We start from the raw sequence: 26,224 nt of genomic DNA, 5'->3' as shown, positions 1-26,224 counted from the left end.
TGGGTATTGGGTTTTGTGTCCAGCACGCGCTAATGTTTAATATCCGCTCCGTCCAGCGGAAAGGACATTCGGGAGGGAGGATACCACGGGGGCGCTGAAGACACCGCAGAACCCTCACCAAACCAGACCAGACAGTTATGCAAATTTCCAACATTATTTGTATATTAAAAGGAGAGTTAAAGTTCCACCCAGGCAATTGATGAACCAAGGGAATACCTTCTTGTGACGTTAATCGTCGGTTTGTGGAAAATTTTCAATAAATATTCTTACGTAAATGTTGTATAAAAGTAATATTCAAATGTATGCTTTTTCAATAGACAATAAAACGGCCGACGCAAATTAAAGGTGTCAAGGCAATAAATATAATCAATATTTAATTTTGTGCGATAGTTCAATAAATAAGAGCCATAAATAAATATACAAAAAATCGAAAACAAGCCACTAAAGTTATTGATAGCCTTGATAAGTGCAAATTCGTAAAGTTACAAGCTTTTGATAGAATTTAATTAAATAAATATTTTATGATGGATCTGCAATACATTTTTTTACGTAACCTTTTGCCCTAACCTCCCGAAAAGTCAAAAACCATTTTGTACAAAACGGAAGCAAAGTCTGAAACGAAGCGTGCGCTCGTAAATTATTGTGGGCTCTCACAGATACAAAGAATACACTCGCAGGATGTCAGCCCGATGTGTCTGTCGGTGTCGGTGTGTTTGCCCATTTGGGCCAACGTCCTTTCGTGTCCTGGCTGTCTAACATTGTCCGTTCATTGTCTTGCTGCCATGGCCTGTTTTTTGTGAGGTGACTAAAAGCCGAGTGGCGTGCGGGGGCAGGAAAATGTGAAAAGTGGTGGGTGGAAATCGGTTAGCAGATGGGCTGGGGGCGGGGGAAACCCAGGTTTCCTTTCTGTTTGCGATTCAATATTGGCGCCATTCCAGGCCCCCTCTTTGTAAGCTTCCCTATCCACCTTGTCCCCCCGCCGTCTGCCGTAAAATGTTCAATTAGTTAATGAAAAATTTTCCAATTGGAAAACAACATTTGACTTCAACTAACGACGTGGCTGGCGGGGCCGAAAAGGATAAGAACTCTTTGTACGAGCAGAATGCCTTCAGGTCGAGAACTTATGCATGTGATTTATGCACAACAACGATTGCCAATTACAATATCATTTCTCTTCTTGTCTCCTTGGCTTTGTGTTTGCATTTGTTCGTTCTGCCTTGCCTGTGGCTTCCTTTTCCCCCGTTTATATAATTTATTTTACATTTCTACCTGTGAGTGTGCGCGGTGCCATTAAGAAATGTGTCAAAACATGTGAGGAATTATATAAGCGGAAATACGATGGCAGAGGCAGTGCAGGATAAGGATAAGGAAGTCAGAAAAATAATCGATTTCTTAAGGACCTTTTTAGAGGCAATTACTTGAAGGTTTCAACATTCAACATTACTATCCAAAATGTCTATCTAGCTCCAAAGAAGTCTAGACTCTCAAGACTTCCTGGTATTGTGTTTGAATTAGAGCAGAACATTGGTCGTTGGCACACGTACCCCCCTGTTAGTACCGCTTAACCCCAGAAAGCACCCATCCATTGAGCCATTTCCAGAATCAAAAGTCAACAACTCTCGCTTTGTTTTACTTTCCCAGCAAACAGAAATTAAGGTCCCTAGCAGGAAAACGCAGCCTGAACTGAAACGCGTGACACCAATTCAGGAAAGGTGGTGGTGTCAGAACAAAAAAGACAAAAAAAACGGGAAGTTGAAAATGATGGAAAATATTGAGAAGGCAAAGAGCCATATACCATATATATGAGAAAAGCGAAAAGCTAGAAAAAATACTCAATAGTCTCGATAGGTTGGCGCGGGGCTTTGGGTAAACATTCGAGGGGGGAAAACAAAACATTCAGCAAACAGAAACGGAAAACAGAAACTCGATGGTTGACCGAGCATCAATAGAGCGACTAACTTGCTGCTGCTGCTGCTTCTGCTGGCTTTCCACTGTTCGCGGGAAAACAAAAGAAAATCCGAGCACAGAGTGCGGCAGTTTCCTGTGCCACAAACATACAGGGCAGCAGCGGCTAATGAAGCCTGAAATCGATTTGTGGAACGATATTTGTATTTTTTTTGGGCCAAGAGCCAAAAAGCGATCTGTATCAAGTGATGCGATCAGTTAGAACGAAGGGCGATTGCCATCGAGAAACACCTGAGCCATCAGAATCGAGCCTCAACCACCTGAGGCTGAGCCACCCACATGCGAGAGTAGGCCGGTGGACACCCGATCGACAGGCAGCTGTTGCCATCTCGAAATCCCCAAATTTACAGCATTCCTCCTCCTTTAGTGGCCTTTTCACCGGCAATTTACGACCACTGCCTTTGTTTTTTTCCCCCGAATGCTGAATGCTGCTCTTTTTATTGCTCTCTTCTCTGCCACAAGAATTTTACGCATTTTTATAACTTAAAAAAATATTTTCGACATTTATTTTATAAAAATTTAAGTTAAATATGATTTTTTTTTACTAATTATATTATGTTCACCTAAACCCCTTTAATCTAAGGACAAGTTAAAATTGCTTTTTCCTAGCTTCGACCATTTTTTCCCACTGTATTGGCCCCGATGGCATGCTGGCCAAGAAAAGAAAACAAGGTAAGGTGCCCACCAACAGCCAGGAACCACCGAGGAGGTGTCAAGTGTTTCTTGTTATCTTCTGCGGTTGCTGCCTCCTGTTTATGTATCGGTTTCCGTTTCTGTTTGTAGGCCAACTTGTTCGGGCCACTCTGAGAGCCACCTCTGCTCCTGCTCGGAATAATGGCCAAGAAGAGGCTCGACGGCGACCGCCGGCGTGTCTGTTTCTCAAATTGCGTCAAAAATTATCGCCATTAAATGTAGATGAGCGTTTAGTTGTAAAGTTATTGGCCCATAAATAATCCCGAGTCGGTCGTTTCTGATTCCAGGCATTCAGCCAGAATGCACCAAAGGGGCGGGGGAATTGTTTGTTCTTTCCATTCATAAAGTGCCTTTGATTTATGAATCACTATGTTTGCAGAACTTTTGATTGCAGTTCTAATAGGACTTGATGGCTGGGAAATCGTCAGTGCAAATAATAGTAGAAATTCATTAACTGAAAGACCTGGAATTTAGGAGAAATATTTAAAAGAAATAAAAAACGCAAAGGGGGTATAAAATCTTAATGAAAATATTAAAAGAGTATATGATTTTTTTTTTCTTTGCTACACCAGTAGGCATAAATAGAATACTTTTAAGAGTTAGCATTCTTGTAATATCAAAGGTATTTTATATTCCTACCTTCTACAAATATTTGAAATACGCGCGCTTGTATGCGATAGTTGGAAACCCCACACATAGAGGGCACTCAGAGGCGTCATCTGTTGGCCAAGATGGACTTGACTTTATTAATTAAAAGCTTGTTACAATATTATTCACGCTTTAAATGATTATTTTGAAATTAATACCTTTATTAAATGTTCAGTGTGATAATAACACTTTTAATATTAACATTTTAATAAAACTTAGAGTTCCTTCCTTGGCCGTAAGGAGGCGCACCATTGGTTGCCAAATAATAATACAAGGTGGCGCTAAAAATGTAATGTAAATAACTAACCGCCTATGATTATTTTAAAATATTTAAAACTCACCTGCGATTAACGTTCTCGCCCATATAAACCACCTGATTTTCATCTATAACTCCTGAACCAGATAGTTCCTTGATGCATGCATCAATCTGACGACTTTTTATAGATTTTAAGCTGCAAGGAATAGCTGGAAAGTTCTGAGGCATTCCAATGGATTCCGCAAAAAACATGACAGCCCGGTTATGACTGCAACTATCTATTGATTAAGTTTAGATGATTCAAGGTTAAATAAATATTATTGGGTTAAGCTTAAAAGCCTCATGAAGGAGCTTACTGGCTGCAACTAGATCCACATCCTCACATCCTGGCTGCGGGGCCTCTCCAAAGTTGGGATAAAAGTCCACTGTTCCACGAGGTCTCAAGTCACCAAACAATGGGAAATCGGTGTGAATTACATCCACAAATAGACCGGCATTTGCATGCAAACTGTCATCGGCACGCGAGGAAAACAGGGGAAGCGCGGGATCCAATCCCGTAACTCTTCCCAAAGTTCCATTGAAGTATCTACCGATTCGACCGGCTATATGGGCTCCCAAGCTGTGACCTATTACATGAACCGCTTCATATGGAATTCCATGTTTTTGGAGAAAGTCATCTAGTTTTTTGGCCAAAAAACGGCCCACTTTCTTTACTGCCAAACGGGAGGTGGGGTAATCCAAGTTGGCCGCAGGACCCCAGTCGGCTACTAGAACATTAGCATAACCCTGGGAGGTATACGCTTAGGGTATAGAAGGGTAGACAATTATTTATCTTTTCTTTAACTCAAAACCCCTAAATGAAGCTTACCATTTCTTAGAGGCATAATGGAGCCATGGGTCCTGGAGCCCAAATATCCATGAACTATGAATTTTACGGATTCTATGGAATCCAATTGATCTACATTTTCCAATGGCACCTCAGCAGTGTTTGAAAGGTAGTAGATATTGCTCTGCTCCACTAGGTTATCCAAAAGGGCAGCTTGCAAAGTCCAAAACTGGCAGAGAATGGGGACCAAACAAATGGTCGCTTTGGCCATGTCAACCGATATATATTTATCCAAAAGCAGAAATGTTCTAACTGAGAGAAAACTCCAACCAGATTCCATTTTTATACCCGCTTGAAGTGTGCATGCTGCACGCTTCTGGCTAATCGTTCGATTAGGGGAGATCTCCCAGAGATGACGCACTACCAGACGGATAGATACACATAACATTACTTTATTATCTAGGTATTAAGTAATTTTCCATAAATATTACACACACACACGCACATAGAAGGGGCTAAAGCTAAAGGTTAAAATGCAAAGCGATTTTAGTTCGATTCTCTGGGCGATCCCTGATTTCGCGAATGGCAGTTGGCGGCGAAGCGGTTCTGAGTGGCCTCATTTCCGGGCCTCATCCTCTGCGATCGGGCGAATCATCAGACGAACTCTCTTCAGCGAGTAGTCCTTGCCCTGGAAGGTGTCCCAGAAGATTCCAGTTTCCCCGGCCTGTGCGAAATTCTGTTGGAAATATTGGCCCAGCAAGTTGCTGGTGCCACAGTTGTTGAACCATCCGGCGCCCTTGTGTTTCTGGGCGCAATTGCAATCGATGCAGTTATCGTTATCGCTGTCGACGGTGCTGAATTTGGCCCCAGCATGGTAGGAGAGGGAGTCTCCCGCCGAAGGAGTCAATTCATCCAGAAACCTGCCAAGCAAACTCAAAGGATACAGTTCTTTTTCGCTGCCAATGGCAAAGGTTGAATATCCCGCATACGCCACGTTGCCCGAGAAGTCCTCCAGAACTATTCTGAGCTCGTGCAAGGCGGATGAGGTCAGAGCGTGCAGTTTGTTTAGGCCAATGAAGAAGTCTCCGGCCAAGTTGCCGAAACCATCCTTATAGTCCAGCCAACCGCGCTCAAAGTTCGTCTCATCGGTTGCTCGATTCAGGATCACCGTCCAATCGTCGTCGCAGGCCACGTAGAAGGACTCTGATTCTGGGGTGAGTTGGACCTTAAGGATACCCTGAACCGCCAAGTAGGATTGCAGACAGCTGGTGGGAGGTCGTGGGAAGGGCGGATAACTGGCCTGGCCAGGGGGAGGGTAGAAAGGCGCTGGTGGTCCTTGACCCTGCCCGGAACCTCTCCTGTGCGATACACGACGTTGACGGCTGGAAAATAATATAGTTAGCGTCTTATAAAATAAGAATATAAGTTAAATTTACTTAATGGCCTGAGTGAGTTTTGTCACTTCGTCATGGACAGTCCTAACGCTAAGAGCTGTGGAGGTCAGTAGAGTAGCCAAAGCATCCAAGCGATCCGAGACACTCAAATTCGATTCGCTCTGGGTGCCCTCATAGTTATTTGGCGAAACAGCTCGGGCAGTGCGGGAGAGATCTGTTTAAAAAAATTAATACAAAATTTATCAAACTGTGTTTGAAAAAGTAGAAATACTTAATGAGGAAACATATACACAAAAAAACTATCACAACACCAAAAGTAAATGGCACAACATCCAAAATAGAAGATACCCTGTTACCATTCATTTTACTGCGATTTCTACGCTTGTATTTCAACTCCCTAACATCTCGAGGACCCTGAACCTTATCGGTTTCACCTTTAAGCTCGTCCAGAGTGTTCCTGGAGAGGCGTTGAATGTGCTCGAAGCTGTCCAGTCTTTGCTGGAAGTCCATTTGCTGAGCCTTCATGGATTCCAAGCGAGCCGAGTTGCTATCCACCAGTTGATCCAATCTGAAATACATAAAAAAATAAAAATAAATAATATATGAAACAGCGCTATCGGTAAGACCTATTTTAGTGACCTCCTAGAGAGACGCTGATAAAGCTCTTCTATGTGTGTATCCCATTGCATACATTATTTCTAATTTAGATTGGTTTTGCTTCTTGTTTAGTAGCCACTTGGCATTTGCTGTTTTCTTTCTCAAGAAAGATCGTAAATAAAGCACAACAAAGACCCAAATGTATTAAGCAAATAACCTGCTGAACAGCGAACATCGCCGAATTATAAACACTCCCCCGGTGAGTGTGCTAAAATCGCAAGAAATTCTGCGAATTTTTAAAAATAAACTTGGCCAAAAAACACAGAAATGTTTGGCCAGCGATTGCTCCATTCATGTATAATTGATGTTTAGTTAGAGCGTCATAAAAGATTGCTGTGGATTTGCCAAATAATTGGCACTGCCACAAAAAAAGTCAGAAGCCATCCGAAAAGTTTCCAATAGACGTTTTGCCGCTTGTTGTTTTATTTTACCGGTTTTGTGGGTAAAAATATGTCATGATGTACCTATGCGATAAAACTGGTTCCCTATGGGTGAGTTAAGTGAAAGAGGAGTCTTACTTCTTATCGATGACTTCCAGGCGATTCCTCTGGTCCTCGTCCAAGGTCACCAAGATGCCGACACGGTCATGCAGATTGGTCATCAGCTCCTTGTAATCGCATCTCAAGGGGGCAGCGCCAAAGGTGGAGCTCGCGGGGGTCTAAAGATAATAATGAAGACGAACGATTAAAAGGCAAGCACGAGGCCAGCGCATTGAACTTGTTCTGGCCCAAAACGAAACCTGCTGGCCAAAACCCAGCTGGCGCGTCACCCAGCTTAAAATTCACAATACAGTAGACGATCGGCAGAGCAAACACTGGGTACAATTTTGCATTTTTAACAATAGCCACATTTCGAAAGAGTGAATTAAGTCTTTTGTTACTTTTGTAGAGACTTTGAATACTTAATTTTTAATAATAAGTTAGTGCAATAGCTTTTTGTTTCGGCTTTAAAGATGCTGTCTAATAACACCCCCTTTACATCAGTTTTTATTATAATGTGCCTGCATTGCACATGATTCTTCTTAGGAAAAAGTCTTTTTTAAATCACATAATTAGCTTTTTGTATTTTAATTATTATTGCGGAAATAATTCATTATTATTTAGACAACTATTCAGTTTTTGTTATCCAATTACTTTAATTAGTTCACTCTGGCGATCGTCCTCGCTGTTTCTGTGTTCTCACTGTAACGCACTCGGAAGTTGTTGCGCATGCGCTGTCGCACTTGATTAGCCGGCAGAGGGGGAGGTGGTGGAGGGGCTTGGGTAACGCCCGGTGGTTCCACCAAAGAACCTCCACAAAAACCACAAATCGCGACCGCCAAAAAGACCACAAAATGGGGCCTCATCATGACACTGTGTTTACGCTTTATTCGTTTCACACAAATCACTAAATATCATTCACAAATTTGAAATATAGCCTTGGGTGCCCGCCAGATAAGTCGAAGACCCGATACTAAGTAGCAATCCGTAAGATACGTCCGTTCCGGTCAAGATTCGCAATTGAATTGAGCGAACACTTGTATTTCGATGGGGATCTCAGCGTTCGGAGAGAAGCTTTTGAGCTTTTTGAGAGATGCTCCAATGCTCCGAGATTATTTTATTTTTTTTTAGGTTTAGAGGGATCGTCTCGCATTGTTTACATGTCTGTCTTAAAGATGCGAAAAATCCCCCGGGGCTTGTTTGGGGCTTCTTTGGGTTGTCAATCATTTGGCTGAACACTCAACACGCTGAGCATGCCAAATGGATGTGCCATGGCTTGTAGAAAGACAGCTAAGAATTATTAATTGACTTTGCAATATTAAGGTAGATACGTGATTAGCCACAGCACTACCGTATTGAGCTGAGTTCCATTCTTTAGTCGGGCTATCATTTTAATGCTAATTAGTAATGTTCTTAAAAAAAATAAACACTAAATGTGGGACCTACTTTTGCATGTTGCATCATTCAAAGCTTTTATCATCTTTATGTAAATTGCATGGGGTGAAATAATTTACTGACAATAAACATTTATAAATTATTACTTTTGATATCTCAAAGCGTAAAATAAATTGTAAGTAAGCCAATGATGGATCAAACATTAATTTCAGATTTACTTTTTATTGCCAACCTACTTCTATAGTAGTATTATTTCAAGCTTTTGAAGATCAATATTAAAAGTTCGCTACGTAGTTGACATGCAAATTAACCAGATTCATTGACACTTGACAGAAACCTGCCTCAACTTGCTGTTTATTTCCATAAATATAATATGCATAGTCGTTCTGTCTGATACAAAAAAGGGTTCACCTGACTATTCCATGAGTAATCGATTGCATTCGCCCAAGTTGTCTCTGCTCTGTGATTTTCCCCCTTCGATGACAGTCTATTTATAGTGGCCTGCGGCTCTATACTTTTATATATATGGATTTTGGCCTTAGCCGTCATCGGGTAAAAATTAATGCATACCTCACGAGCAGAATAAATATGGCTGTGCTTGGCTTGCAAGTGCAATTTCCATTTGCGCTTACCTTCATGTTCCGCATTATGTCACTTGTAATGCCTTTTTGCGGAATTACAATAGTTATGGGATTCCGAAGGTTTTCAGCTGCGCATCCGTGGTTTCGGACCTTTTGAATTGGCCAGCTGGCGATGAATCGTGCCGAGATGCCCGCCTGCAGATACCAAGAGTCAGGCCCAAAGCTCATCTCCCTCTAAGATGAATTGCCTTTGCCGATGACGCAACCCCAACTTTGTTGATTGGGAAAAATGTTTCTTAACATCATGCTTCGGATTGTTGTTGCTCCAAAAAAAATAAAAAGAGTTGTGTCATTTACATAATTACTACATTTTGGTTCGCTTGACGCTATGCTTGGAATCGCTACCCATTTCAATAGACTTCTCATCCCCTTAATTTATTTCAATTGCTTCAAATCGCGAACGTGTTAATTTCAGAGCGTGCCAACAATTCAACGATTCATAAAATTGAAAGGAAACCTAATTCAAAGGGGGGCGACTTCAAGCAAAACAAATTGGCACACAAAAAATATAAACTCTTTTAAAAATATCGAAAAAAGTGCAAAAATTGTTGTTGCCAAGTTTTCATTGAAAATAAAGGAACTCGAAGTTCTAGATCGGAAAAGCGCAACATTTCATGATTTGCAAAGTAATAGCCGAGCCATACACAATATCGAAACTTTTTAATGACGTTTTAATGCACATATATCTCAACTATTTCTCTACCGATCAGTAAATGGAATCGGTGGAGATTTATAAATCAGGACTCTAACCCGCTTCGAATTGCATAAAAAGATTCCAAAACTCAAACAAAAACACTTAGTTCAATTTTAGGCCTGTGATGTTATCTCTTACAAAAAAAAACAGCAAACTTATTTTTATTTTTTATTTATTTTTATTTTTTTTTTTATTTTTATTTATTTTATTTATTCCAACTTATTTTTGCAGGATTTAATTTGGCGATAATCATGATGGTACACCTTGAAAAGTGCGATCAAGGCTTTTCTTGCACTTTTTGGCGAATATCTTGACTATTTCGCACCCGATGCAAAAACGGCGTACCATTTATGATTCAGGGAACTACTCCCCGCAGATCTGCATCAAAGGATCCTTAAAATTCTCAAAATTCAATTTTGGCCCCATTTTTGGCCAAAATCGTGATGGTACCCCTTGGAAAACCCTTGGAAAAGTGCGATCAGCACTTTCCTCGCAGTTTTTGCCGAATATCTTAACCATTTCGCATCCGATTCAAAAACGGCGTACCATTTATGAATCAGGGAACTCATCCCCGTAGATCTGCATCAAAGGATCCTTAAAATTCTCAAAATTCAATTTTGGCCCCATTTTTGGCCAAAATCATGATGGTACCCCTTGGAAAATCCTTGGAAAAGTGCGATCAGCACTTTCCTCGCAGTTTTTGCCGAATATCTTAACCATTTCGCATCCGATTCAAAAAAGGCGTACCATTTATGAATCAGGGAACTCATACCCGTAGATCTGCATCAAGGGATCCCTAAAATTCTCAAAATTCAATTTTGGCCCCATTTTTGGCCAAAATCATGATGGTACCCCTTGGAAAACCCTTGGAAAAGTGCGATCAGCACATTCCTCGCAGTTTTTGCCGAATATCTTAACCATTTCGCATCCGAATCAAAAACGGCGTACCATTTATGAATCAGGGAACTCATACCCGTAGATCTGCATCAAAGGATCCTTAAAATTCAATTCAATTTTGGCCCTATTTTTGGCCAAAATCATGATGGTACCCCTTGGAAAACCCTTGGAAAAGTGAGATCAGCACTTTCCTCGCAGTTTTTGCCGAATATCTTAACCATTTCGCATCCAATTCAAAAAAGGCGTACCATTTATGAATCAGGGAACTCATACCCGTAGATCTGCATCAAGGGATCCTTAAAATTCTCAAAATTCAATTTTGGCCCCATTTTTGGCCAAAATCATGATGGTACCCCTTGGAAAACCCTTGGAAAAGTGCGATCAGCACTTTCCTCGCAGTTTTTGCCGATTATCTTAACCATTTCGCATCCGATTCAAAAACGGCATACCATTTATGAATCAGGGAACTCATACCCGTAGATCTGCATCAAGGGATCCTTAAAATTCTCAAAATTCAATTTTGGCCCCATTTTTGGCCAAAATCATGATGGTACCCCTTGGAAAACCCTTGGAAAAGTGCGATCAGCACTTTCCTCGCAGTTTTTGCCGAATATCTTCACCATTTCGCATCCGAATCAAAAACGGCGTACCATTTATGAATCAGGGAACTCATCCCCGTAGATCTGCATCAAAGGATCTTTAAAATTCGCAAAATTCAATTTTGGCCCCATTTTTGGCCAAAATCATGATGGTACCCCTTGGAAAACCCTTGGAAAAGTGCGATTCCTCGCAGTTTTTGCCGAATATATTAGCCATTTCGCATCCGAATCAAAAACGGCGTACCATTTATGAATCAGGGAACTCATCCCCGTAGATCTGCATCAAAGAATCCATAAAATTCGCAAAATTCAATTTGGCCCCATTTTTGGCCAAAATCATGATGGTACCCCTTGGAAAATCCTTGGAAAAGTGCGATCAGCACTTTCCTCGCAGTTTTTGCCGAATATCTTAACCATTTCGCATCCGATTCAAAAACGGCCTACCATTTATGAATCAGGGAACTCATACCCGTAGATCTGCATCAAGGGATCCCTAAAATTCTCAAAATTCAATTTTGGCCCCATTTTTGGCCAAAATCATGATGGTACCCCTTGGAAAACCCTTGGAAAAGTGCGATCAGCACTTTCCTCGCAGTTTTTGCCGAATATCTTAACCATTTCGCATCCGAATCAAAAACGACGTACCATTTATGAATCAGGGAACTCATACCCGTAGATCTGCATCAAAGGATCCTTAAAATTCTCAAAATTCAATTTTGGCCCCATTTTTGGCCAAAATCATGATGGTACCCCTTGGAAAACCCTTGGAAAAGTGCGATTCCTCGCAGTTTTTGCCGAATATCTTAGCCATTTCGCATCCGAATCAAAAACGGCGTACCATTTATGAATCAGGGAACTCATACCCGTAGATCTGCATCAAAGGATCCTTAAAATTCCCAAAATTCAATTTTGGCCCCATTTTTGGCCAAAATCATGATGGTTCCCCTTGGAAAACCCTTGGAAAAGTGCGATCAGCACTTTCCTCGCAGTTTTTGCCGAATATCTTAACCATTTCGCAATTGATTCAAAAACGTCACACCATTTACGAATCAGGGAATACATCCCCGTAGATATGCATCAAAGGATCCTTAAAATTCTCAAACTTCAAACTTTTATCGCATTTTTTTCCGAATATCTTAACCATTCGTATCTGGTACTCCGTTTTGCATCTGGGGCGAAATAGTTAAGATATTCGCCAAAAAGTGCAAGAAAAGACTTGATCGCCAAGGTGTACCATCATGATTATCGTCCAAAATGTGGCCAAATTTAAATTTTAAGAATCTTGAAGATCCTTTGATGCAGATCGACGGGAACAAGTTCCCTAATTCACAACTGGGGGGGAATCATGGTCCATTATTGCTGTCTTGTGGAAAACCTGTTCAATGATGGTGGAAAACACTTGAATACTTTTCATTGGCTTATGCCATTTTTATTTAATATTAAATTATTGTACAGGTTGAACTTATTCAAATTGTATTTAGTTGCCATCGATTTTTGTTAAATCATAAACATTCAATATTTTTTCTTTTTTATTTGGTTTGTCTTTTATCCTTTGAATATTGGGGTTCTGTTCTCATTTCTTTCGCTACTTAGAAATCAACTACAAATATTTACAAAATTCTCCTTTCGTTCGGGATTCTAATTTCTGACTTCGTTTAACTATACAAAAATGCTTACGAGGTAAACATAAAGTTGCATGCTCCATCTACTCTATTGCCTAACTGCATAGAGAGTTTCGTAATTTGTGTTAATAGATTTATTTTGTTTTTAACAAAGGTACATTAAATATTTACGACAAATTCAATGCATTAAAAATATTTAAGTTTCTTATTCATATCCATCCGTTAAACTCTCCTCTCCCCGACCAGCTACGATTTTTTTACCTTTCGTTCCGTTCAGGGTTCCGATATCCTTCTATAAATTGATTTTTTTTTCGGGAAGGGATAACCCTGCCGCTTAGCAACTATATAGAATACAACTAGAGACACGTTCTGCTAAAAACATTCTTAGTTTATTCATTATTTCGATTACGTTAAGGATTAGCTTAGTTTCTCTCTTTTATTTTATGATTTTCTTTTCATTAATTGTATATTTATTTATTTTTTTGTTTGGTTGCTCTTCTCGAATGTTTGTGCAAAATAATCAATTAGAGTGTTCCAAATGGCGAACAGAAAAATGCCTCGAAAAAGTATTCTTTGTCGTCTGATAAAATTGCATTTGCATTTATAATGAAAACGAAAACCAGTTCAACCTTTCGCTTAATTTCGTTCGATTCGATTTGTTCCATTGGCTCATTGGCTTAAAAACTATGGACGTAACCTTCGGGATGGGAAAAGTGCAAAAGTGCGTTGCCATGCTTCGTTACAATGTTAGCTTTGTTTTCATATCTTTAAATCTTTTGTTTTTGCCTACAACTAATGGGGGGAAATTTGCTGAAAACCCAAAATTATAAAATTCACAGAACGGAATGCATTGTTTGCGCGGTTCTTTCGATTTTCGCATTTGGTTTCTTCAATTTTTGATGTGTGCAAAATTTTGTTTCGATCTAATATAGTTTACTTTTTCAGCTAGCAAATAATTCTAAACAATTTTGCTGGCCCAGCATCTACTTTGTTGCATTCTAAAGTGCCTAATATTCATTTAGTTTCTAATAGCTTTTCGCTTGTTTTTATTTTTTCGTGTTTTGTTTATATTTTGCTGCTGCTGTTGTATTTTTGTGTGTGTTTGCATACTTTTTTCATAAATCACAGAAAAAGTTTATTCATTTGAAATATTTTCTTTTTGTTTTTGTTTTAGTTTTAGTTTAAATTTTACTTTTACTTTTCCTACAAAATATAATCAATCCAGTTTTTATTTTGGAACGCTACTAAAACGCGAGCGTTAATTGGGGCACACTGAGTGCCAAAAATGTTCGCGTATTGGGCCCAAATCAATTTTATTTTTTTCAGTTACCTTGGGGTCTTGATATTTTTGTAGTCCCCAAAACACTAGGGCATCTTAGTAAAGAGCTCAACGTGGCTCCATCGGTCAAATAGATTTTTTATTTGATATTCATAAAATATTTTTTTCTACGGCTTTAGTTTTCTATAATTCTCAAATCGTTTTTGATTCATTTTTACTTTTTTCAAAACCATGTGAAGTGTCTTTGATTTCAATTTGCACATTTGTTAGCTCTCGTTTGAACTTCAATTGAATAATTCGTAGACCCGGATATGGATCCGGGCGCCCTCTCGTCTTTAACGTTACGTTTCTTAGAGTATGGAAATGGATTGGATTTTTTGGATTCTCTCGCTACGAACTCTATGTGTAAAATACGTGATTAGGTTACTTTAGTGTTTAGTTGACGGCTATTTTATCTCGAATTTTACTCTTGGTTGATTGCTAAAAATTTGATTCTACTATTTGCGCTCTTTGCTAGTTAAATTGTTTATCTATTCGCTTAAGTTTGCATCGAAAATGTTTAGGTAGAGTTTATGATTAATGATATCCGATCCGACCTCGGCCACCACTCCTGATCACTCGATTTTTGACTAAAATGTTTCTATAGGAAATCCACATTATCCAGCCTCTGTGAAAAGAACTTAAACAATTACGAACTAAAGAAAACGAAATGAGGAAACTTAAATGGTATAAATGATTTAAATTTATTTGCTTTACATATCATTCTTTTTAGGTTATTTTACTCGCTTTTTACATAAATTCATGTAATAGTTATAAAATTATCACTTAACAGCGCAGCGAATTTTTATTTGATAATGACAAGGGAAGCATTGACAAAATGATACATTCAGATATCAAAGACTAAAGAGCCGTGAGCGGAAATTAAAGCTAAATAATTTTGCTTCTTTAAACGTTGGCTGTGCTACCAAATTTGTTAAATTAATGGCTTGAAAGCAAATGTTTGCTTTTTTTGAGTGCCTGCCTGTTTATTAAATCGATTGGTTTTTTGTTATTTTTTTTGTCAATCAAGTCGAATAGGTGATATAATTGCACTCCATTATTCAAATACTCACTAATGATTCTTTTTGATTTGATTTGCAGTTAAAATGTAAATACACAGCACAACATAGGCGGTAAAAATAAATCTCCTCGATGGTAAAACTAAAGCTAAAGGAAAATAATGGAAACGAAATACACACGGGCGTATTATATAACGCAAACATGATGATGATACAACTTCTCACTATATCGCTCTCACTCTCATTGCATACGAATATATATTGCGCAATCCACAGAAGCACTTCCATTCACTAAAAGCTACATATAGCTAAAATGTAAATATTTATGTTTTTGTTTTCTTTTTGTTTTTGTGTGTTTTGCTTGCCTTAAAAAATGAATTACAGAAAACATGCGCTTTTGACTAAACTGAGTATCCTTTTCGGTGCGAACTGCACGGATGGGAGGAGGACACAATGGTTGAATGGCGTGAATGCGAGAAATCTAAACTAAACTTTAAGACAGTTGACTATTTGAAACAAAATGCCGCTGTCTGTCACTCATTCAGCTCGCTCCAAATCGAACTAGTAACTACTAGGAAAAGTATCATAGAATTATAGTACAAAACTTCTTCGTGCTGCCCCAACTACTTTGCTGAAGTTGAAGCTGAAGTCTTCTTGCTTCTTCTCAATAATATATGGCTGCCGATTAAAAGATTGCTGGATTGCTGGTTATCTGGATGATGTGATTGATAGGCTTCGATTGATCGATTGTCCAGGAGGCGGCGATGTCGGGGGGTGTGTGTGTGGTTGAGGACTGGGATATCCTAACAGTAGAAACGTACGCCATCCACGGAGAGGACTTGCTTTAATTTTCATTTATTCTGTCGATTTGGCTCCGTATACAGCTGCACGCCTTCCACGGTAAATATTGAGGTTTCTGTTTAAATGGAGAGAGATAGAAAGAAAGGCAATTATTAAAAATAATAATATTTGTAATTAAAAAGTTAAAAATTATGACAACATTCGGGACGGGCAGGGCTCTCTGACCATGACATAATTTAATTTATAGCCTTCGACAAGCAGTCGACAATTAAAATTGCCTTTTGCGAAATTACATTTTCCAGCCACACACTGGGTTCTGTTTCCCAGAACCCAAAACCACCCATAACCACCCAAAACCACCCGTAACCACCCACATAATACCCACCCACTGGGCGAGCTTGTGTATGTAAACCGCAGAAACCTCGCATGGGTGTGATGACCTTTTCCCGGCCATGATAAATGAAGCGCATTAGTTGCGTTTTAATTGATTCTATCTGTCCACGCTGCGTATACGTAATGCTTCATGGGTAAATACCAAAAAATAGCTGGGAAAATAGCCCACACCCTTTCGTAATGAGCTTTTACTCAACTGTGATTTAGCCAGAAATTAGCATACAGCTCTGTGGCACCCTTCTCTCTGAACGGACTATAGAAACCAGTTCTATGGCTGGGATTTAGTTTGTGTAAACAAATCACGCGTTAATCGCATTTTAAGCACCCTTTAAGCTGCCCTCGATTAAGTGCAACTTCCACCAGCGGAATTCGCACTTCATTCATTTATTTTTTGGTTTATCCAGCACTGCACTCTCGAGTGGTTTAGCCAGCCCCCCAAAACCGGCATTGCATTTGCCAAATTGCATAGTCCACAACTCAATGTGGGCCCTGGGGTCTCGGGGTCTAAACTCCGATCCTTTAAATTTCTTACACCGGAACGAACGGACTCGGCTAAATGAATGCCGGTCCTTTGGACCAAACGGAAATGGTTTGTGGATTTTATTTACTCGGAAATGGATTGGCTCCTAAGCTAATTGGTTATAGATAGCAGATAAGTGTGGCTTGCGGAATACCCAATTTGTGTTTCTGAAAACAGAAACTACAATTTACATTCGGCTGTTCACTTATCGCAATCTAATTAGTAGTCCAACTTGATTTTCCACCACTCCATAGCTGCTACTGGTTCTGCTTCTGTATTTGTCCGACAAGTTTGTCCTTTCAAGGAGGCTATGTATTTATTTTGTGCCCAACTTGTTGCCAACTTCTGCCGCCACTTGAAATACAAATTAAAACTGGCAAATGCAATTACTGTTAACTATACCTCCTCGGAGTAAGAAAAAAATAAAAAGGTACAAGTACGCCGGCTCTCAGACGAAGAAACTGCTCTGAAAGCAAACAAATTGTCGCGAAACTTAAATGAGTTGTCCCACAATGAATGAAGGTAGTAGAAGTGCTACCAACTTTAGGCAAACATTTCAGTTCATCCTGATCTTCTTTCTGTTTTCCCCCTCTGTTTTATTTTTTAGCTTTCGTTAATTGGTTTTCTTTCCCGGGCCACAGACAATGCGCCAGAGTTCGGCCGGGGATTGGGGAATTGCAGACTTTTGGCCGCCGAATAAATGTTTAATGGCTTAATTCAATTCAAATTCCAGAAAGCACATTCCAGGCACTTACCGTCTGGCAACTCGTAGAGTTTCTTTGGCAACTGGGCAAAGTACGGATGCTGCAGTGCATCATCGGCGCCCAAACGCTGCTCCGGATTCAGTTGCAGGAAGGCGTTCGCTATCGTCTCGCCCTCGATGATGTCGTACAGTCGTGGGAAGTTGTGACCCAGTTTCCGCGGTCGATAGAAACCTGCCGAAAATAAAACCAAAAATTAGTTAGGGCTCCAAACACATCCCACTACGCTTTCATTCAAATTGGCCCAATTACTTACCCAGCTTGTGCGGCTTGTAGCCGGGAAAGTGGGTAACGCCGGGCCACGTGTCCTCGGTGGGTGTGCCGAGTAGTTTGAATATCTTGTCCAGCTGGTCGTAGGTATCACGTATTCCCGGAAACGTCGGCATTCCGGTCACCATCTCCACGAAGATGCAGCCCACGCCCCACATGTCCAGCGAGGTTGAGTAATCGGTGCTGCCCAACAGGACATCTGAAACGGAACAGAACGAGCACGAACTTGGCTAAGTAAATGATGCACTTCTCCTTTTTTTTGCTGTTAGTGGGAAATAAATTGCAGTTTTAAATAAATAAGAGCGGAAGACTGGGACCCAGGGACCCAGGGAGCCAGAGTCTGAGTCTGAGCCTGTCGAGTCGGAGATAGCTCTGCACTTCCTGGGTTGTCCTGGGCAACCTTTATGTTTATCTTTGTTGCCGCTTTCTGACCAGCAGGCTAACAAAGTTTTTTGCCCCTCTTGGCTCCCAGCGTTGCGAAAAGTTCTATTGTTGGGCTTCCTTCGAAGTACATGTGAGGAAAATAATTTACCCAGCACTCACAAAATGCATTAGATATGCTTAAAACAAATAAAAGTACAATTCAGTGTGCTATTTTTAAGGAACTAGACCTTAACTTATTAGTTTTTGAAACTTTTTGGAAAACTTTGGCGTTCTTAATATGTTTTTTATGGAAATCTAATTCTGTGTACCACGTTAGCTAAGAGGTATCCTTAAAAAACACACATTTCCATACATCCTTGCAGCGAAAAAACATTCCCATTTAGAGCAGGTGGCGACAGGTGCTCCTGGCAACCACATCCGCCCACCTGCCATCCTCCCGCTCCTCTGGCTTTTTTGTGTGCATCCGCTCCTGCCTGCCGGCATCGTCGTCTGCCAAGAAGTGCAGATTAAATTTGTTTAACATGCTTCCGAACTATCCCCAGCTGACGTTGATGGTGCCCCTGGGTCGGGGGGTTGGTAGTCGGAGGTGGTCTGGGGTCAGGGGTCAGCTTGTGGCCACTGCAGTTCAGCACAGGTATCAGCTCCCACCCATCACAAAGTGTTTATGTCCAGAGAATTGCATATTAGAAAAAATTAACTTTATTCCTATGTCTATCTCGGCTTTTTCACATTTTAGTTCACATTTTAGTTCCATTCAGGTCCTGCTCGACAAATTGATGGAAAAATCTTTGCCGTGCAAAATGGATTGTTTACCCATTGTCAGTATAGGAGGAGGAGCAGGAGAGGGCTTAGTCGGGAATTAATTTAATCCGACTCAAGCCCCGTTGCTGCGAAATGAACAATTTTCAGCCTGCATGGCGTCTATGGCTGCCAATTAATGGCGGCGGTGTCGGCAACGGCGAGAGTGCACAAAAACAAACGAAATAACTTAATGCGATTTTCAAATTGGTTCGGCTTCGACTAAGCTTCAAACAGCAAATTGTTTGCGCTTAACGAAAAGTGATTATCTGTTCTTTTTTCTTTGTGGATGGGGATTTCCCCAAGGCTTACACAGAAAGGCACTCAAGTGGAGGTTAGAGCTTGAAAGCGAATATGTGTGTTGATAGTTTGATTTCCTGAAATACCGAAGAAAAAAATGTCAGTTTTGGAAACCCACCTGGAGGACGGTACCATAACGTGACCACCTCGTGCGAGTAGGTGTGGCTGGGGACGCTCTTGGCCCGGGCCAGGCCGAAGTCGGCCAGCTTCAGCTCGCCGCAGTCGCTGATGAGCAGGTTCTGCGGCTTGACGTCGCGGTGAAGGACGCGCCGCTTGTGGCAGTAGGAAAGTCCGCGGAGCAGCTGGAACAGGAACAGGCGCACATTGCGATGGTCCAGGCCGCCAGGATGCTTCTCCATGTATTGCGACAGATCCGTATTCTAAAAAAAAGGAAAAACAATTAATTGATATTCTTTTTGAATCATGTTCGAGTACTCACCACATATTCAAAGACAAAGGTCAGCGTCTCGCGCGTGTGTACGATGTCGTGGAGCGTGACGATGTTGCTGTGTTTCAGTTCTTTCAGCAGCGAGGCCTCGCGAATGGCGGTAAAGGGAGCCCCTTCCTCCTCCTGCAGCCGGATCTCCTTGAGCGCCACCCGCTGGTAGGTTAATCTGCGTGGGAGGGGAGAAATTAATAAAATAAATACTCAAAGGCACGGTGTACGGGAATGTCCGACAAGAACAACAATTGCACAGCTGCCGGCGAAGCAACAAAGAATTAGTCTCACAATTTGTGGCTGTGGAACCTCCTGGTTCTCCATACCCCCAACAATGTCCTTGCCGAAAGTCCCGAAATTCGAGGGGCTTTGGGGCGAGATGGGGGAAGAAATAGTGGGTCTGGGCTGCCTTTGTATATTAAACAGACATAACGACCCAACACGCAGGGAAATGTACGGCAAACACTTAAATTAGGATAAGGGACAGGCCACAGGACACAGAATAGCTGAGAGGAATGTCAGTGTTGGCAACATGGCTAGGGTATTTGAAAAAAAATAAGAACACAATGTAGAGTCTTGGTAGAGTATTTTATTCAGAGGGACATACTTTTCCATTGTTCCATTTATTTATTCTAATTCCACAAAAAAGAAAGACTTTACTTTCTATAGAAAATACGCCAGCACTGGAATAGAGACCACAGGACAACGAGGAGGATATTTGAAGTGTCAAATTAGGTTAAATTATTTGACACTACCACACAGACGCTGGCAATTTATGCGGCTTTCTGCCACTGCCACTGCCACTGCCAGTGCTACTGCTCCTGCCAAGGATACAGCATTCTAATTGGCAAGGCAAACGTCTAACAGAAAGCAAAAAAAAAAAAGGAACCAAGAAAACGAAGCAAATGTTACCATAAAGTAGTTGGCTTTAAGAGCCAGCAGAGAGTGAATTTACGAAGGTTTTTTACGGCTCAAGCAGCGCAGTCAACAGCCAGGGCCGGAGATGTCACTCGAATATGTCAAAGTGCAGTAGATTTCGAGGGAGATGCCATGCCAGCTAATTGGCCAAGAGGGGGTTAATGATGATGACGGGGAACAGCGTCCATAATAGCAGAAGCTCAAGCGTTTCAATTTGTTGCAGAGCCTCGTAAATTCGTGGTGAGCGTACTCGAAATGCCCTAAACTTTTTATCGCAACCATAAAAATTCAGAGAGTTTTCCTATTCCCGAACAATATCATCGAGTAGCGGCGAATTAAACCTTTTATGCCATATCAAAATGTATTCTAAAATACACACACTCGGTTAATAAAGCACTGTCTTGAAGTATGAGAAAAATGCCGTAAAAAGCTTATATCCTTGCCGCATCCTGCGACATGTAACCGAAAAACAGCTGCTAGGCGGAGCTAAGGAGATTTTCCCATAAAAAATGTATAAGAGCGGAGCTGTAAAATTCTCCTAGATGCTCGTTATTTTCAGGATCGACCGAGTCCTGGAAGTGTTTTGAGGATTTGTCGGATGAGGCGAAACTTTGTCTTGTTAATGTTAAAATAATACGATTTAGTTAAGCATAAACCGAAAATTGCGTGTGCCATCAAAGTTTCTGGGAGGGTTTTGGGGAAAACTTTTTGCAATCGAAGTTTTCCTCCTCGAAGTGGTTGCCTTTCCCCGCCGGCGAATGGCGACAGCTGACCTACTAAATGCTAATCAGCAGCTTGACTTCTGCTCCAAGGACTCTCAGCTTCATTTTCCTTTCCTTTTCAGTAGAAGTATCTTGTATTTTTTTGTCTGTCTGTTTGCATAGGTAGAAAATAGTCAGTCGGAGGAGGAAAACAAAGACAACCAGGTCCTGGCAAGGCTACGGATAGGGAAAAATGAAAGTCAAATAGAAGTGAAATCATTCATGAAATCTTTTACAATTGACAAACAGAGAAGGTCCTGCCTCCCAAAAAAGAAAAAGGGAAAAATAAACAACCAAATCACAGAATCACCAGTGAGAAAGCATAAATCTTGGAGAAAAATTAGGCAGTTGGGCCTCGGGAGCTAGTGAAAGGAAAGTGACCTAAATTCGCCCGTTTTGAAAAGGCAGAGCGTAAGGAGTCGCAAAAGGACTCTCGACAAAAGCCATGGAAAGAAAAGTGAAACCGAAACGAGGCCAGGAGGGCCAGAGAGGGTCACATTTCCATTTGGCAGATAAATTAGAGCGAATTAATTGCATTTCATATAAACAAAGGCTAATTGGAACTCATTTCGCATGTAAGCGCTGTCGTGCATAGCAAATGAGAAATGAAAAGCGTCCCGGGAAAGGCGGGAAAACTAGAAGATGTAGAACACGAGCGAACAATACGGGAGCACCAGGATAACCAAGGAGGCTGGGCCGTGCGGAAAAGCCAAACAACTTTGTGCGTTTTTCACGTAATACCCATTGTTAGAGGAGCCGAAACTTCTTCGTCAGTTTCGGGCCAACACCAAAAGCAAATGATTGTCAAATAAATCAAAAACAAAGGGAAGATTGCCGGCAAAAGATGAAGTGAGTAAGCCAGCACAAAAACGAGGGGGCAAGTGCTTCTGACAGGCCGAAAGGGTGGGGGTTCTGGGTGGCATCCATCATCGACGGCGCAGGACACGGTCGCTTTGAGGCCCGTTGTCGAAAAGGTGACGAACTCCGCCTCCTCGTCGCCTCAGACTCATTTGTCAAATTACCAAGGCAAAACTCCAACTCCAATTTCAAATTCTGGCTCCTTAAACAACTGAAATCAGTGCCAGACGAGGCGCAAATGAGGTAGCATTTTGTTCTGGTTTGAGGGGAAAAGTAGAGGAGGGACACGAACCAGGAAGTTAACTCAGTTGAGGACCAAGTTTTTTGCCAAAAGTTCGAGGCTTTTGTTGTTCTCTTGGAGTCATGGAGTATTTTCTTACTTCACCGAACCGATATAGCTTTTTCTATGGATATTTTAAACTAGAAAAATTAAGAGAATTAATCTACAAATCTTTTAAGATGTAAGGCTCAAGGAGGCCGTATTTTTATTTATTTCCTTTTTTTAAATAAAGATTTTAAAGTACAACTCCTTGGTTTGTCACCAAGTTTCCTTACACTGCAGAGTTTTGGGCCAACATAACAATTGGGGACAAAGGCATAAAGGGAGCCTGGAAAGGGACATTCCACCGCCGGCAAAAAAAAAGGAAGCCAGCGCAGTGGTAGTTCCTGCAGCAAAGTTCCCACATTGTGTGACCCACATAGAGACTGACTCCAAACGCAAACCCAAACCCTTTGTCCCGTGATTGATAGCCACATTTGCATGGCTCTGGTTCTGGCTCTGGCTCTTGGCTGTAATGAGTCCTGCCAACGGGGACAAAAGGGAGAGCACAAAAAAAAAAAAAAGAAAAAAAAATAGCTGGGAAGACGGATGCAGGGAACAAACTAACGAATAAATCAAGGCAAAATGACGACACACATTTTTCTCGGGGCTTGAAAACGAAATCCATTTTGATCGGGGTCTCCAGGTCCATCACAAAACCAAATTCAAACGGAGTCGGAGCCAGAGCCAGATAGAAGTATGCTGGACGGGTGTGGTGCTGTCGTTGTTACTGGTACTAGAACTGGAACTGAAACTGGTTATGGGTTATGGTACTCACTTGCTAAATCCTTTGTAGACCGTCGCATAGGACCCTTCGCCCAGCGGTTCGAGTTTGACGTAGGCCTCCTGCTTGCCGAATGGGGAGTCGCCCTGTTGGGAATCCGGAAAAAAATAGAACAAACAAATGGAGTTGAGTGAAAAGCGTATCATGTCTGTTAATTAATTAAGCAAAGTTAGTTCTTTTGGAGTGGCTGCTGCTGCTACTGCTGCTGGCTGGTTTTACATTACGGCGTTAGGGCAGATGATGTAATCAGCGGGAATGAATACCCTCCAGTTTATATTCCAGTTTGTTTTTCAATTACGCGAAAGCATACGAAATACGTTTCGGGGCAAAATGTGTATAATTAATTACATAATGTGTGAAAACCACGCTTTTGAGATGGGCTTTGCTCCATTGCTCTTCCTAATTAAATTAAATCGAGCCCCAAAAGTATACTACAATAAGCAATTATTATAATTATTATAATTTACATTAGACTGCAACTAGTTATTATATTTATTTATAATCGGGAACTCTCAATGCCTAAGCAAAGGGTCCCACCAAGACAAATTTCAAAGAGATTTAAATTTTCAATATGCGGTAGTGAGCTTGCCAACAGGCGGTCCATGAAGCGAATGCCAGAACTAGTTGCGAATTGTAGGTGCAGCGAAAAGTAGCTGCCCAAGAAAGTATGCAATACTTTTCAGAAAAAATAAAATAGGACATCCTAGAAGGCTTTTTTTTGAATGTTTAGGTGTTTTTAAAGGAATTTAAATCAATTTCAAAAATGTATTTGTTTTTATAGACTAAAATATATTATTTCCTAAGCAGCTCAGCCATGTCCTAGTATTTAAGGATAATTCATAAAGTACTTACACCAAATGCACTGAATCGTTTGCGTCGCGGATGCGGATCCTGCTTGTTGAGAAATACCTCGGACTTGGGTCTGGGCGGCTTCTTGGGACGCATGACCACGTGCGAGTGGTACTTCATCTCCTCCCGGATGTCGTCGTCCAGCAGCTTGCTGTCGGAGGACACGGACAGTTGTCTCTGGACACGATCATGGTGGTCGGTGCTGTCCGTGCTGCGCCAGTCTGTGTGTATTCCGGACATCCAAGAAAAAAATAGGTAGAGAAGAAAGCGGAAAGGGAATACTTGAGTAGGAGGCCAAAAACAAAGTGAGGAGTGTAAAAGGGCAAAAGGCGATGGCAAAGGCAAAGGCTGCTTAATGAGCAGCCGAGGTAGTAGACCCACTTAAAAACCAAATTAGTGGCTCCCAGCCACAACTGGCAAGTGAGCCAGACAAGTGGATAAGCGGCTCAAAGGACTCTAGGTGCTTTGTTGTTTCACTCTTAAAAAAAAAATTAAATCTTAAAAAATTAAATGAGTTAGGGAGGATGATTATAATTATTTCTGCACATTAAGCTTGCCCATAAATTATGAAAAATATTTATAATTCTCTATTTTATAGTTTAAAATCGTATTTGTTTCTGTCAGCGTATGAAAATAATTACTAGATGGACTGACGATTTCTCATTCCAAAATTATCCTTCGAGCGCCGCGCATAATGAGCACAAAGGTGCACAAACGAAGAACCGGAAAGTCCTCTCCAGCCAACTCATTATGCACATCATCAATATAATGAAGGATCTCTGGCCGAAAAAAAAATTGAGTGTGGACCAACCTTGAAATGCCCGCCGAATGAATGAAAAGTCCTGGAGGCATACCAATCCTGCACCATGTTTACCTTCGTACGCTCGTTATAATAAAATGTTTCAAAAGCAACCGCAGCCTGCAGCTGGCGAAAGTTGGTCTAGGACAAAGTTTTCTGGGAGGTGGGCGCGGCCGTATAGGGAGGATACAAACAGAAACGAGATATAAAAGAATCAGGGGGCGTGGCAGTAGAGGAAAACAGGTGCGTTACCTGTCCAGAGTGCGAAATTGAAGCTGCGACTGGGTCACCTAGTAACCTGCTGATGATATTTCTTTATTCATTGACTTGAGCGGGGAGCGGGAGAGGCTGCTGTCTGCTATTTGCCTTTTTGTGGGGCGGGGTCATGCCCCAGCCAAGCTCACCAGCCACGCCCACCAACCACACCCCTCCCCCCATCCATACCCATATACCAATTGCAAGTGTGCAGTTGGGTTCAGTATTTGTTGGGTTTTCTATTTGAGCACTAATTACATTTTAAATTATGTTTGCTTTTCCCTACAGTTTCCCAGCTAACCGTGACTGACTTTTCCCCCTGATATGGTGGGAGGGGGAGGTCTGGTGCAGCCCAGGTGCAGTAGCATCTGCTTTCGTTTGCAATATTTATATAATAAAGTTGCAGTTTGCTCTCCCGTGACTGTGCTTGTAAATTGCTTTGGGTTAAAGAGATTGCAGATTGCAGAGAAGAAACTAAACTTTAAAAAAGGCTGCAAAGGATACGGGGGATAAGATACACATAGCACTACTAACACTAAAATAAATGCCCAGATATCACATAAATATTTTTCACTTAGGAATTCGCAACATGTTTCCCATTCGCTGCCTGCCTGCCTGCCAGTTTCAACTTTATTTTCACTTATTTTTTTCCCGGCCATCGCCATATCGCGCCTCCCGCCTCGCACCATAAAAAATTTAATATGCGCTCGCAAGATGTTCTTCCGGCAAGAGTTTTCTTTATTTCCTTCTACGGAATGCTGAAAAATTACTAACATAAAAATTAAAAATTCAACAGCAGCTGATTGTAGAAAAGAAAACTTTGAGCGGTCCACGGAGAGTGATAGACGGCCTGGCGGGGGGTTGAGTTTTCCAGGAGGAGGGGAGGGTCTTTGGTAAAACTGACGAGCAGTC

General features: G+C 41.2%; 3 protein-coding genes and 1 non-coding gene across 13 annotated transcripts in view; all 4 read right to left on the bottom strand.

Annotated features, from left to right (window-relative positions):
* Positions 1-3,378: 3,378 nt before the first annotated feature.
* Positions 3,379-4,715, bottom strand: LOC6506849 (lipase member H-A). Of its 2 annotated transcripts, none has more exons than XM_032454741.2 (4): positions 4,431-4,715; positions 3,898-4,362; positions 3,648-3,840; positions 3,379-3,587 (listed from the first exon to the last, which is right to left on the bottom strand). In XM_032454741.2, exons 1-4 carry the CDS (start codon positions 4,657-4,659, stop codon positions 3,512-3,514), a joined length of 963 nt encoding a protein of 320 aa, XP_032310632.1. In that variant the 5' UTR covers positions 4,660-4,715; the 3' UTR covers positions 3,379-3,511. The 2 variants fall into 2 exon arrangements, with proteins under 2 accessions (XP_032310632.1, XP_032310633.1); XM_032454742.2 differs by having other exon boundaries at positions 3,919-4,362; positions 4,431-4,712.
* Positions 4,716-4,820: 105 nt separating this feature from the next.
* LOC6506848 (ficolin-2) lies at positions 4,821-7,971 on the bottom strand. Of its 2 annotated transcripts, none has more exons than XM_014909437.3 (5): positions 7,632-7,971; positions 6,958-7,097; positions 6,139-6,350; positions 5,825-5,996; positions 4,821-5,770 (listed from the first exon to the last, which is right to left on the bottom strand). In XM_014909437.3, the coding sequence occupies exons 1-5, from the start codon at positions 7,785-7,787 to the stop codon at positions 5,005-5,007; spliced, it is 1,446 nt and encodes a 481-aa protein (XP_014764923.1). In that variant the 5' UTR covers positions 7,788-7,971; the 3' UTR covers positions 4,821-5,004. The 2 variants fall into 2 exon arrangements, with proteins under 2 accessions (XP_014764923.1, XP_001957123.2); XM_001957087.4 differs by having other exon boundaries at positions 6,217-6,350.
* Positions 7,972-14,764: 6,793 nt separating this feature from the next.
* LOC6506847 (cyclin-dependent kinase 14) overlaps positions 14,765-26,224 on the bottom strand; it is an 82,973-nt gene continuing 71,513 nt past the window's right edge. For all 8 annotated transcript variants that reach the window (XM_032454788.2, XM_032454786.2, XM_001957088.4 and 5 more), the window contains 7 exons: positions 24,262-24,479; positions 23,404-23,495; positions 19,770-19,944; positions 19,449-19,710; positions 17,835-18,047; positions 17,573-17,752; positions 14,765-16,019 (listed from right to left, as the gene is read on the bottom strand). In XM_032454788.2, coding sequence (XP_032310679.1) covers positions 15,955-16,019; positions 17,573-17,752; positions 17,835-18,047; positions 19,449-19,710; positions 19,770-19,944; positions 23,404-23,495; positions 24,262-24,479 — 1,205 coding nt within the window. In that variant the 3' untranslated portion in view covers positions 14,765-15,954. The remainder of the gene's footprint in view (positions 16,020-17,572; positions 17,753-17,834; positions 18,048-19,448; positions 19,711-19,769; positions 19,945-23,403; positions 23,496-24,261; positions 24,480-26,224) is intronic.
* LOC116655930 lies at positions 23,912-23,976 on the bottom strand. Its single transcript, XR_004311020.1, has one exon. It is a non-coding gene; the product is annotated as a U7 small nuclear RNA (small nuclear RNA).

The sequence above is a fragment of the Drosophila ananassae genome, chromosome 2R (genome assembly GCF_017639315.1).
Source record: "Drosophila ananassae strain 14024-0371.13 chromosome 2R, ASM1763931v2, whole genome shotgun sequence".
In the NCBI taxonomy this organism is placed as follows: domain Eukaryota; kingdom Metazoa; phylum Arthropoda; class Insecta; order Diptera; family Drosophilidae; genus Drosophila; species Drosophila ananassae.
Note: the sequence above shows the minus strand (reverse complement) of the source record. Positions and strands in the feature narration are given on the sequence as shown.

Coding starts and splice junctions, on each gene's coding strand:
- LOC6506848 (XM_014909437.3), bottom strand. CDS start 7,787: ATGATGAGGCCCCATTTTGTGGTCTTTTTGGCGGTCGCGATTTGTGGT. Junction 6,351..6,957: donor CTGGAAGTCATCGATAAGAA/GTAAGACTCCTC, acceptor TATGTATTTCAG/ATTGGATCAACTGGTGGATA. Junction 5,771..5,824: donor AAACTCACTCAGGCCATTAA/GTAAATTTAACT, acceptor ATTATTTTCCAG/CCGTCAACGTCGTGTATCGC.
- LOC6506849 (XM_032454741.2), bottom strand. CDS start 4,659: ATGGCCAAAGCGACCATTTGTTTGGTCCCCATTCTCTGCCAGTTTTGG. Junction 4,363..4,430: donor CATTATGCCTCTAAGAAATG/GTAAGCTTCATT, acceptor CTATACCCTAAG/CGTATACCTCCCAGGGTTAT. Junction 3,841..3,897: donor TAAGCTCCTTCATGAGGCTT/TTAAGCTTAACC, acceptor CTTAATCAATAG/ATAGTTGCAGTCATAACCGG.